The sequence below is a fragment of the Delphinapterus leucas genome, chromosome 6, assembly GCF_059928025.1.
Source record: "Delphinapterus leucas isolate spDelLeu-1000000601 "Yukka" chromosome 6, BTC_Dleu_Yukka2, whole genome shotgun sequence".
Taxonomy (NCBI): Eukaryota; Metazoa; Chordata; class Mammalia; order Artiodactyla; family Monodontidae; genus Delphinapterus; species Delphinapterus leucas.
This window is the reverse complement of record NC_143134.1, coordinates 120,838,296-120,850,989: the sequence shown is the minus strand read 5'-3', so window position 1 is coordinate 120,850,989 and position 12,694 is coordinate 120,838,296. Positions and strand designations below refer to the sequence as shown.

At 39.9% G+C, this 12,694-nt stretch overlaps 1 protein-coding gene across 8 annotated transcripts in view; it reads left to right on the top strand.

Annotated features, from left to right (window-relative positions):
- SETX (senataxin) overlaps positions 1-12,694 on the top strand; it is a 78,005-nt gene that overhangs the window by 1,112 nt on the left and 64,199 nt on the right. For 7 of the 8 annotated variants that reach the window (XM_022578355.2, XM_089913926.1, XM_089913927.1 and 4 more), the window contains one exon: positions 11,910-12,093. In XM_022578355.2, coding sequence (XP_022434063.2) covers positions 11,917-12,093 — 177 coding nt within the window. In that variant the 5' untranslated portion in view covers positions 11,910-11,916. Of the gene's footprint in view, positions 1-9,799; positions 11,795-11,909; positions 12,094-12,694 lie in introns of those variants that run through there. The other variant, XM_089913924.1, reaches the window with a different exon arrangement.

Genomic DNA, 12,694 nt, shown 5'->3' with positions numbered 1-12,694 from the left:
ATTTTTAAATATTTTAATTATTTATTTGGTTGCATTGGGTCTTAGTTGCGGCAGGCAGGCTCCTTAGTTGTGGCATGCGAACTCTTAGTTGCGGCATGCATGTGGGATCTAGTTACCCGACCAGGGATCAAACCCCGGCCCCCTGCATTGGGAGTGCGGAGTCTTACCCCCTGGACCACCAGGGAAGTCCCCCAAATCTGGCTTTTTATCAGACTTACTGGTGGAGTGTTTTTTAGAACGAATCTGAATTTTATCAGTGGTATCTCACCATCTGCTTTGCTTTTTTTTTTTCCCCCAAGGTCCTTTGGTGAGTCTGATGCGCATTCAGGTTTAAGAACCAGGCAAAGGTATGAAGGGTAGGTGTTCAAGGCAGATAGATGGAAGAGCTTCCATAAAGGCAGGTAATGCCAAACACCAGGAAGCATTTTAGGAAGAGCAAGTGAGGGGGAATGGCAAGAGATGATACTGAAGCCAGGTCATAGAGAGCCTTGTGTGGTGAGGTCAAAAATTTTAATTTTATCGGTCAAAGGTAGAGGAGTCATTTGTGCTTTTAGAGTCTGGTTTTGGTTTGGCCTTTGGCAGCATTTTGGAGGAAGAATTGATAGTGGATCAAACAAGAGGCAGATCATTGAGGTTTCTTTTGTAATCCAGACAAATAATGAAAATGTATTGAAGTAAGGAAATGGCAGTCTTCACTGAGAGTAAAGTACAGATGTAATCAAGGTGGTAGACTCTATAGAACTTGTAGAGATGGGGGCTAAGGGAGGAGAGTATAGGAGAATTCACAGGTTACTGGTTTGAAAAGTGAAGTCATGGTAATACCATGGATATAGAGAATACAGGACAGATAACACATTTACGGAAGGGACTTTGTTCTGTTCTGGTCCTGTTTACTTTGAGGCAACTGTCAAGTGAGTATAGATTCACTATACAGTTGGATATTGAGGACTGTCAGCCTTCCATATCTTTGGGTTTCCCATCTGTGGATATAGAGGGCCAACTGTGTTCCCTGTACTGCACTATTTCATGGAAGGGACTTGAGCACCTGCAGATTTTGGTGTGCGTGGGGGGGACTCCTGGAACCAATCCCCTGCACATACTGAAGGGCAGCTGTATATCTTTGTGGCATTCTGGGCTAGGCTATCATTTATTGAGTAGCTGAAACACAATTAAACATTGCACTGAGTTTCACCTACATTCTCAGTCTTTGAGAAGCTTCATTATAAATAGTAGTTGAAGAAATAGGTTGAATTGTCACCCACAAAGAGGACATTGAATGAAGGGATAGAGTCCTGAGGACAGACCTTTGGAAATGTTGATATGAAGCCGGGGGAAAAGGAACAGATCATTATGGGGGTTGGGTAGAGGAAGTGAGAGAAGAATGGTGTGCCGTCGTAGCTGAGGAATACATGGTTAGCAGTTTCATACGCTTTAGAGGAGTCCAGTAAAGAACCTCTTGGATTTGGTATTAAAGAGATTATTAGGGACTTTTGTGAAAACATTCAGTGAAACTATAAGGTAGAAGCCAGAGTGCCAAGGAGCTAAAGAAGTGAATCTAAATTATTTTTTCAAGGGGAGTTCCCTGGTGGTCCAGTGGTTAGGACTCGGCGCTTTCACAGCCGTGGCCCTGGTTCAATCCCTCGTCGGGGATCTAAACTAAGATCCCTTGAGCCGCTCAGCGTGGCCAAGGAAAAAAATAAATAAAAGCAATTGCGAAGAAGTTTAAAATAAATAAATAAATTTTCAAAAAGTTTAGCTAGGAAAGGTAGAAGAAAGTGATTGTTATTTGAAATTTCTGGCCAGCTATTATTGAGAAATGATATCCCCTGGATAAGTCAGTAGAAAGTTACAGTTATACCTCTGGTGAAGCATCCTATGTTATTGGCAAAAAAACTGTCTCTCTGATGCACAGGAGCCGCTCTTATTTCTGTCATGCAGCTTGAGGATTCCCTGGACTCCCCCATTTGTGGTTTAGTAATGATTCCAAGCAGTAAAAACACTGATGAAATTAACAAAACTGTCCTCCAGAAGAACTGAATTGTGCAAAAATTTGCAGGATTCATAGTCATCTACCAGTAGTTTTCCCTTAAAAGAAAAATTTCAGTATACCCTGTTCAGATTTTTTGGGCTTAGCTATCAGGCCAATGATGATTTTAGTTTTAGGAATATAACCACACCCATTTATGGCCTTTTGAGAGGAACTATGGAAACATGTTTCTGTTGTTGATGTGCTATAGCACTGTTCTCTCTGTTTTCTAAATTCCATGGCACTTATCTGTTATATGGCAGTAACTCCTATCTACTTTGAGAAAATTTAGTTTTGCTTTCTGGAATGTGGAAGTAGGCTAGCTCTCTGAGTGAGTGAAATAAAGAGCAGACTCCATAATTTTTTTACTAGAAGGTTTATTTTGCTAACTAACTTCTCTGTTAATAATTATTTTAAAGTATACAACATTTTATTTGTACTTCAGTACCTTAATTTTTTCAAAGTTTCAATTGACTGCAGTCTTGTTTCCTGCTCAAGTCAAGCTTGAAACTATTGATGTTTGAGAAATCTCCCATAAATTTCATTTTCTGTTCTTGCATTGTCTAGAAGGGTGAAACTTATTGAATCAGATTACATCACTGGAAAAACACAGCTTCTGCAGACTTTTAACTTCCTGGTATTATATTACTGGTTTTTCAAGTATAAGAAGTTCTTTGAATGAAATTTATATTCTGCAGAAACATAGTGTCCATTCTGTTACTTCGTATTCCCTAGTTTGCAGCACCCTTAAAAAATATAATTGAATTAGAATTAGTGTTAGGAAAGGGCAGGACTCTCCAGCTGAACTAGCATATTACTTTTTTTATTTTTCACACGAGGACTGTGTAACTCATGTTATCTTTCTGCTCTACTTTTCAGGAAGCTCCTAAATTAGGACTTAGTGAAATTAAATTTCTTCTAAATAAGTTTTGATTTCTCTCCCTTTTTAAATTGCCTTCTAAAATGTCTTTTTCTTTATACTTTAATGTTGAAAGCTGCCCTAAATTCTTTTCAGACGCATGAAGAAAGTATACAGTTAATATTTAATGAATTTAAAAAATCAGTTCACAAGACAAATACATGTTTTTGATTGTACAGAAATTATAAATACTGTCAAGATGTGATCAGTTTCCCATTAGCAGAGCTTATTATGCACTCTGAATTTTTGGGTGATAATGCATTCAAAAACTTAACATTGTCAAGTTTCTGTACCCAAGTATTCAATGACTTGGGTCATGTTTCTTAACCTTTTATTGTCCCTTCTCCCTCTCTGAAAGGAAACGTTTAAGACGTTTTTTTCCTATGAATTTCCCATGAATTTTAATACCACCAATATATTGTATGCTTCTTTACGTAATGTACGTATACCTGTGCTTTATATGTAAAAAGAGTAGGATGTGTTCCACTAACCGGTTTTCATTTCCTTGAGGAGGATGTCACTCCTGATGAGAATGCACGGATTAGGTTCATCCAGTTAGGAAATGAACTTCATTGGGTTTACAGTTGGGTTTGTAACTTTTTTCCCATTAGGCTGATATACATTCATTAGATAATGAGGGTCAAGCTTTCAAGATCGGTTTTCTTGGGTAATTTCCTGGCCCAATTCCCAATAAAATGTTTCCATATGATAGAACACTTGGTTCGATTTCCCTTGGGTGTGGTTTTCTTCTTTTTTGTCAAAGACTGGCTAATAGCTGTTTGGATAATACCTTGAGTTTGTCTGATGTTTTTCGCGTGAATAGACTGGGGTTGTGGGTTTGGGGAAGCATACTGCAGAGTTGAAGTTCCTGTCTCATCACATTGTGTCAGGGGTTACCAACATGACTTAACCACTGGTGATGTTAGCCTTGATCACTTGGTTTGAGGTTGTGTTTGCCAGGTGTCTCCACCGTAAGTGTGATTTTCACTTTGCATACTTTCTTATTTAGAAGTGTTTCACCAAGTCCAGCCCTCACTCAAGATAGGGTGGGATTAAGCTCCACTTCCTGGAATGGGGAGTATCTGTATATATTATTTGCGATTCTTCTATAAGGAAAGTTTGTTCCTTCCCCCACATTTGTTTATTCATTCATTTGTATCAGTATGGATTCATGTATATTTATACTGTGGGTTATAATCCTGTATTACCTTATTTTGTTACTCGGATTGTTTCAGCTTTGGCCACTGAGAGCGCTTTCAGGTTGGTGGCTAATATGTCCCTTTGACATGCCCCCATCCTTTTGTATTTTGAGCACTTTGTTTCTGTTCCTGTAAGATGCTCCAGGCTCACTTGTATTTTTCCTGCTCCAGCCTCTTGTTTGTTTCATTGCAAAACATTTGCTTTTTGTTTAGCCACAATACACTGCTTACTGACAGTGAACTTTCTATTTGCTTTTATATGCATTTAGTGGCATCTTAGCTTGCTTTTATTACACCTCATTAGAATTGGAGATCTCTTTGGATTTTGGCTTCCACCCTATTTTGCTAATCCTCTGTTTCATGCCATCTGCAGTTCTGATAAACTTGACTCGTGTATTTTCCTTCAGACCTTTGACACATTTGATTCTTGGGATTTCCTCTCGTTTCCTGGTACCAACTTGCTACTTTGCTCTCTTTGAGACTGCTAGGATTTGGGAAATTAATTTCTTTTTTAAAATTTTATTTATTTTTTATACAGCAGGTTATTATTAGTTATCTATTTTATACGTATTAGTGTATATATGTCAATCCCAATCTCCCAATTCATTCTACCACCACCACCACCACCCCCCGCCACTTTCCCCCCTCGTTGTCCGTACGTTTGTTCTCTACATCTGTGTCTCTGTCTCTGCCCTGCAAACTGGTCCATCTGTACCATTTTTCTAGGTTCCACATATATGCGTTAATATACGATATTTGTCTTTCTGACTTACTTCACTCTGTAGGACAGTCTCTAGATCCATCCACGTTTCTGCAAATGACCCAATTTCGTTCCTCTATATGGCTGAGTAATATTCCATTGTATATATGTACTACATCTTCTTTATCCATTCGTCTGTCAATGGGCATTTAGGTTGCTTCCATGACCTGGCTATTGTAAATAGTGCTGCAGTGAACATTGGGGTGTATGTGTCTTTTTGAATTATGGTTTTCTCTGGGTGTATGCCCAGTAGTGGGATTGCTGGGTCATATGGTAATTCTATTTTTAGTTTTTTAAGGAACCTCTGTACTGTTCTCCATAGTGGCTGTATCGATTTACATTCCCACCAACAGTGCAAGAGGGTTCCCTTTTCTCCACACCCTCTCCAGCATTTGTTGTTTGTAGATTTTCTGTTGATGCCCATTCTAACTGGTGTGAGGTGATACCTCATTGTAGTTTTGATTTGCATTTCTCTAATAATTAATGATGTCGAGCAGCTTTTCATGCGCTTCTTGGCCGGCTGTATGTCTTCTTTGGAGAAATGTCTATTTAGGTCTTCTGCCCATTTTTTGATTGGGTTGTTTGTTTTTTTAATATTGAGCTGCTTGAGCTGTTTATATATTTTGGAGATAAATCCTTTGTTGATTCGTTTGCAAATATTTTCTCCCATTCTGAGGGTTGTCTTTTCGTCTTGTAGTTTCCTTTGCTTTGCAAAAGCTTTTAATAGGTCTCATTTGTTTGTTTTTATTTCCATTACTGTAGGAGGTGGATCAAAAAAGATCTTGCTGTGATTTATGTCAAAGAGTGTTCTTCTTATGTTTTCCTCTAAGAGTTTTATAGTGTCTGGTCTTACATTTGGCTCTCTAATCCATTTTGAGTTTATTTTTGTGTATGGTGTTAGGGAGTGTTCTAATTTCATCCTTTTACGTGTAGCTGACTAGTTTTCCCAGCACCACTTATTGAAGAGACTGTCTTTTCTCCGTTGTGTATGCTTGCCTTCTTTGTCATAGATTAGTTGACCATAGGTGCGTGGGTTTATTTCTGGGCTTTCTATTCTGTTCCATTGATCTGTATTTCTGTTTTTGTGCCAGTACCATATTGTCTTGATTACTGTAGCTTTGTAGTACAGCCTGAAGTCAGGGAGTATGATTCCTCCAGCTCAGTTTTTTTACCTCAAGACTGCTTTGGCTATTCGGGGTCTTTTGTGTCTCCATACAGATTTTAAGGTTTTTTGTTCTAGTTCTGTAAAAAAAAATGCCAGTGGTAATTTGATAGGGATTGCATTGAATCTGTAGATTGCTTTGGGTAGTATAGTCATTTTCACAATATTGATTCTTCCAATCCAAGAACATGGTATATCTCTCCATCTGTTTGTGTCATCTTTGATTTCTTTCATCAGTGTCTTATAGATTTCTGAGTACAGGTCTTCTACCTCCTTAGGTAGGTTTATTCCTCGGTATTTTATTCTTTTTGTTTCAGTGGTGAATGGGATTGTTTCCTTAATTTCTCTTTCTGATCTTTTGTTGTTAGTGTATAGGAATGCAAGAGATTTCTGTGCTTTAATTTTGTATCCTGCAGCTTTACCAAATTCATTGATTAGCTCTAGTAGTTTTCTGGTGGCATCTTTAGGATTCTCTATGTATAGTATCATGTCATCTGCAAACAGTGACACTTTTACTTCTTCTTTTCCAATTTGTATTCGTTTTATTTCTTTTTCTTCTCTGATTGCCATGGCTAGGACTTCCAAAACTATGTTGAATAATAGTGGTGAGAGTGGACATCCTTGTCTTGTTCCTGATCTTAGAGGAAATGCTTTCAGTTTTTCACCTTTGAGAATGATGTTTGCTGTGGGTTTGGTGTATATGGTCTTTATTATGTTGAGGTAGGTTCGCTCTATGCCCACTTTCTGGAGTTTTTATCATAAATGGGTGTTGAATTTTGTCAAAAGCTTTTTCTGCGTCTGTTGAGATGATCATGTGGTTTTTTATTCTTCATTTTTTAATATGGTGTATCACATTGATTGATTTGCATGTATTGAAGAATCCTTGCATCCCTGGGATAAATCCCACTTGATCATGGTGTATGATCCTTTTAATGTGTTGTTGGATTCTGTTTGCTAGTGTTTTGTTGAGGATTTTTGCATCTATATTCATCAGTGCTATTGGTCTGTAATTTTCTTTTTTTGTAGTATCTTTGTCTGGTTTTGGTATCAGAGTGATGGTGGCCTCATAGAATGAGTTTGGGAGTGTTCCTTCCTCTGCAATTTTCTGGAAGATTTTGAGAAGGATGGGTGTTAGCTCTTCTCTAAATGTTTGATAGAATTCACCTGTGAAGCCATCTGGTCCTGGACTTCTGTTTGTTGGAAGATTTTTAATCACACTTTAAATTTCATTACTTGTGATTGGTCTGTTCATATTTTCTATTTCTTCCTGGTTCAGTCTTGGAAGGTTATACCTTTCTAAGAATTTGTCCATTTTTTCCAGGTTGTCCATTTTATTGCCATAGAGTTGCTTGTAGTAGTCTCTTAGGATGCTTTGTATTTCTGTGGTGTCCGTTGTAACTTCTCCTTTTTCATTTTTAATTGATTTGAGTCTTCTCCCTCTTTTTCTTGATGAGCCTGGCTAAAGGTTTATCAATTTTGTTTATCTTCTCAAAGAACCAGCTTTTAGTTTTATTGATCTTTCCTATTGTTTTCTTTGTTTCTATTTCATTTATTTCTGTTCTGATCATTATGATTTCGTTCCCTCTACTAACTTTGGGTTTTGTTTGTTTTTCTTTCTCCAGTTCCTTTAGGTGTAAGGTTAGATTGTTTATTTGAGATTTTTCTTGTTTCTTGGGGGTAGGCCTGTATTGCTCTACACTTCCCTCTTAGAATTGCTTTTGCTGCATCCCATAGGTTTTTGGGTCTTTTTTAAATTAATTTTTAAAAATTAAAAATTTTTAAATTAAAAATTGGGTCTTTGGGTTGGGTCTTTGTTGCTGCGTGGGGGCTTTCTCTAGTTGCGGCGAGCGGGGGCTGCTCTTTGTTGTGGTGCGCAAGCTTCTCATTGCGGTGGATTGTTGCAGAGCATGGGCTCTAGGCACATGGGCTTCAGTAGTTGTGGTACGTGGGCTCGGTAGTTGTGGCTCGTGGGCTGTAGAGCACAGGCTCAGTAGTAGTGGTGCACGGGCTTAGTTGCTCCGCGGCATGTGGGATCTTCCCGGGCCAGGGCTCTAACCCGTGTTGCCTGCATTGGGAGGCGGATACTTAACCACTGCACCACCAGGGACGTCCTCCTGTAGGTTTTGGATTGTTGTGTTTTCGTTGTCATTTGTCTCTAGGTATTTTTTGATTTTCTCTTTGATTTCTTCAGTGATCTCTTGGTTATTTAGTAACGTATTGTTTAGCCTCCATGTCTTTTGTGTTTTTTATGTTTTTTTCCCTGTAATTGATTTCTAATCTCATAGCGTTGTGGTCGGAAAAGATGCTTGATATGATTTCAGTTTTCTTAAAATTTACCGAGGCTTGATTTGTGACCCAAGATGTGATCTATCCTGGAGAATGTTCCATGGGCACTTGAGAAGAAAGTGTACTCTGCTGTTTTTGGGTGGAATGTCCTATAAATATCAATTAAATCTATCTGGTCTGTTGTGTCATTTAAAGCTTGTGTTTCCTTATTCATTTTCTGTCTGGATGATCTGTCCACTGGTGTAAGTGAGGTGTTAAAGTCCCCCACTATTATTGTGTTACTGTCGATTTCCTCTTTTATAGCTGTTAGCCGTTGCCTTATGTATTGAGGTGCTCCTATTTTGGGTGCATATATATTTATAATTGTTATATCTTCTTCTTGGATTGATCCCTTGATCATTATGTAGCATCCTTCCTTGTCTCTTGTAACATTCTTTATTTTAGTCTATTTTATCTGATATGAGTATTGCTACTCCAGCTTTCTTTTGATCTCCATTTGCATGGAATATCTTTTTCCATCCCCTCACTTTCAGTCTGTATGTGTTCCTAGGTCTGAAGTGGGTCCCTTGTAGACAGCATATATATGGGTCTTGTTTTTGTATCCATTCAGCAAGCCTGTGGCTTTTGGTTGGAGCATTTAATCCATTCACGGTCAAGGTAATTGTCGATATGTATGTTCCTGTTACCATTTTCTTAATTGTTATGTGTTTGTTTTTGTAGGTCGTTTTCTTTTGTGTTTCCCACTTAGAGAAGTTTCTTTAGCATTTGTTGTAGAGCTGGTTTGGTGGTGCTGAATTCTCTTAGCTTTTGCTTGTATGTAAAGCTTTTGATTTCTCCGTTGAATCTGAATGAGCTCCTTGCCAGGTAGAGTAATCTTGGTTGTAGGTTCTTCCCTTTCATCACTTTAAATATATCGTGCCACTCCCTTCTGGCTTGTAGAGTTTCTACTGAGAAATGAGCTGTTAACCTCATGGGAGTTCCTTTGTATGTTATTTGTCGTTTTTCCCTTGTTGTTTTCAGTAATGTTCCTTTGTCTTTAATTTTTGTCAATTTTTTTTTTTTTTTTTTTTTTTGTGGTACGCGGGCCTCTCACTGTTGTGGCCTCTCCCACTGCGGAGCACAGGCTCCGGATGTGCAGGCTCAACGGCCATGGTTCACGGGCCCAGCCGCTCCACGGCATGTGAGATCCTCCCAGACCGGGGCACGAACCCGTGTCCCCTGCATCAGCAGGCGCACTCGCAACCACTGCACCACCAGGGAAGCCCTAACTTTTGTCAGTTTGATTACTGTGTGTCTTGGCGTGTTTCTCCTTGGGTTTATCCTGCCTGGGACTCTCTGCGCTTCCTGGACTTGGGTGGCTATTTCCTTTCCCATGTTAGGGAAGTTTTTGACTATAATCTCTTCAGATATTTTCTTGGGTCCTTTCTCTCTCTCTTCTCCTTCTGGGACCCCTATAATGCTAATGTTGCGTTTAATGTTGTCCCAGAGGTCTCTTAGGCTGTCATCATTTCTTTTCATTCTTTTTTCTTTATTCTGTTCCGTGGCAGTGAATTCCACCATTCTGTCTTCCAGGTCACTTATCCGTTCTTCTGACTCAGTTACTCTGCTATTGATTCCTTCTAGTGTATTTTTCATTTCAGTTATTGTATTGTTCATCTCTGTTTGTTCTTTAATTCTTCTAGGTGTTTTTTCTTTAATTCTTGTAAGTCTTTGTTAAATATTTCTTGCATCTTCTTGATCTTTGCCTCCATTCTTTTTCCAAGGTCCTGGATCATCTTCACTGTCATTTTTCTGAATTCTTTTTCTGGAAGGTTGCCTATCTCCACTTCATTTAGTTGTTTTTCTGGGGTTTTATTTTGTTCCTTCATCTTGTACATAGTCATCTGCCTTTTCATTTTGTCTGTCTTTCTGTGAATATGGTTTTCCTTCCACAGGGTGCAGAATTGTAGTTCTTCTTGCTTCTGCTGTCTGCCCTCTGGTGGCTGAGGCTATCTAAGAGGCTTGTACAGGCTTCCTGATGGGAGGGACTGGTGGTGGGTAGAGCTGGGTGTTGCTGTGGTGGGCAGAGCTCAGTAAAACTTTAATCTGCTTATCTGCTGATGGGTGGGGCTGGGTTCCCTCCCTGTTGGTTGTTTGGCCTGAGGCAACCCAGCACTGGAGCCTACGTGGCTCTTTGGTGGGGCTAATGGTGGACTCTGGGAGGGCTCCCGCCAAGGAGTACTTTCCAGAACTTCTGCCGCCAGTGTCCTTGTCCCCACAGTGAGCCACAGCCACCCCCCACCTCTGCAGGAGACCCTCCAACACTAGCAGGTAGGTCTGGTTCAGTCTCCTATGGGGTCACTGCACCTTCCCCTGGGTCCCAGTGCGCACACTACTTTGTGTGTGCCCTCCAAGAGTGGAGTCTCTGTTTCCCCCCTGTCCTGCCGAAGTCCTGCAATCAAATCCCGCTAGCCTTCAAAGTCTGATTCTTTAGGAATTCTTCCTCCTGTTGTCGGACCCCCAGGTTGGGAAGCCTGACGTGGGGCTCAGAACCTTCACTCCAGTGGGTGGACTTTGTGGTATAAGTCTTCTCCAGTTTGTGAGTCACCCGCCCAGCAGTTATGGGATTTGATTTTATTGTGATTGCGCCCCTCCTACCATCTCACTGCAGCTTCTCCTTTGTCTTTGGATGTGGGGTATCTTTTTTGGTGAGTTCTTGTGTCTTCCTGTCGATGATTGTTCAGCAGTTAGTTGTGATTCTGGTGCTCTCGCAAGAGGGAGGGAGCGCACGCCCTCTACTCCGCCATCTTGAAACAATCTCTGAAAGTAATTTCATTTAACCCTTTTTACTTGAGTTTGGATGGTGGAGGCTCTGATGATAGTGTAAAACCCCAAATTGGAGACAGTCAAAAACTGTAAGTTTCAAACTTAGTAGTAATAGTACTAGGTTTGTAGCTATTATATTTGCAACCATTACAGTTTATACTGCGTTGATGAGCAATGAGTTATGGGCAGCAGTTCATACACACATGTGCAAATTCATGTGTATATATACTTTCTAACCAAGAGAAAATTCTTCTCTATATGAGTTTTTGTTATTGGTATGGAGTAATATTTGTGGATTTTTTAGGTTTCCAGGGATTTCTGGAACATGGCCTCAGGGAATGTGAAAGGTTTCCTGAGCTTTTCACTTGACTCCAGTGCATTCTTAGAACACTCCAAAATCTGTACTTTGAAAACATTGATAATTCTATGTCTCTGTATATAATTTCCCATCAGTACTGTATAGTTTTGAGCCTTCTTTATAACACAGCTGTATATTGCCTTATGATGTTTATTACTAACTGCTTCCATTATTTTTCACGTGTCACAGGTAAAGTTTTTACGAGTAGGCTCAGATTGAGTTTAGCCAGTGATTGATAAGCTGGCCAGCAGAATGTTCTGGATGTGGTCGAGGCACATTGTAAGTTGAAGACATGATCATTAGTAGGAAATGTACCCATTCTCCACCGGAATAGGCCTGAAGTGTTGTGTGGTTTTCTTCTTTAGTCTTTCCATGTCTTCTTTTCTGGATACAGGTACAGAATGAGCACATGTTGTTGGTGTACACCAGGTGGTATTTCCACCATTGACTTCCTGCAACACTATGCATCCGAGACCCACTCCAGTGAATTTCGAACAGCTGATGAAGACCTCTGCTACTGCTTAGAGTGTGTGGCTGAATACCACAAAGCAAGGGATGAATTGCCATTCTTACATAAGGTACTTTACATTAATTGGGCAGTATTTTTCACAGCTTGATAACTAGGAAGAGAATAAATTTGAACTCTGTTGGAAGCATTCAGGGAACTGACAATGTGATTTAAACTGTGAATGCTAATATACTTCTAGTATCTAACTCATTGCCTGGTAGATAGTAGGTGCTGAGTAAATGCTTATTTTTATTTTTATTTTTTTTTTCGGTACGCGGGCCTCTCACTGTTGTGGCCTCTCCCATTGCGGAGCACAGGCTCCGGATGGCAGGCTCAGCGGCCATGGCTCACGGGCCCAGCCGCTCCGCAGCATGTGGGATCTTCCCGGACCGGGGCACGAACCCGTGTCCCCTGCATCGGCAGGCGGACTCTCAACCACTGCGCCACCAGGGAAGCCCTAAATGCTTATTGATTGATAGAATTGAATTGAAATCTAATTTTCAGAATTTTATAGCAGAAGAGCAGAATTTTATAATCCTCCGCTTTTAGTCATTTTGATGTGAAACAGTTTCATGAAATGAAGTGACGTATGGGGTTTTTTTGGGTTCATGTTTTAATGTCATTGTGTTTGACATTGTTAACAGCCAGGTATCTGAATGGCTTGGGTTATT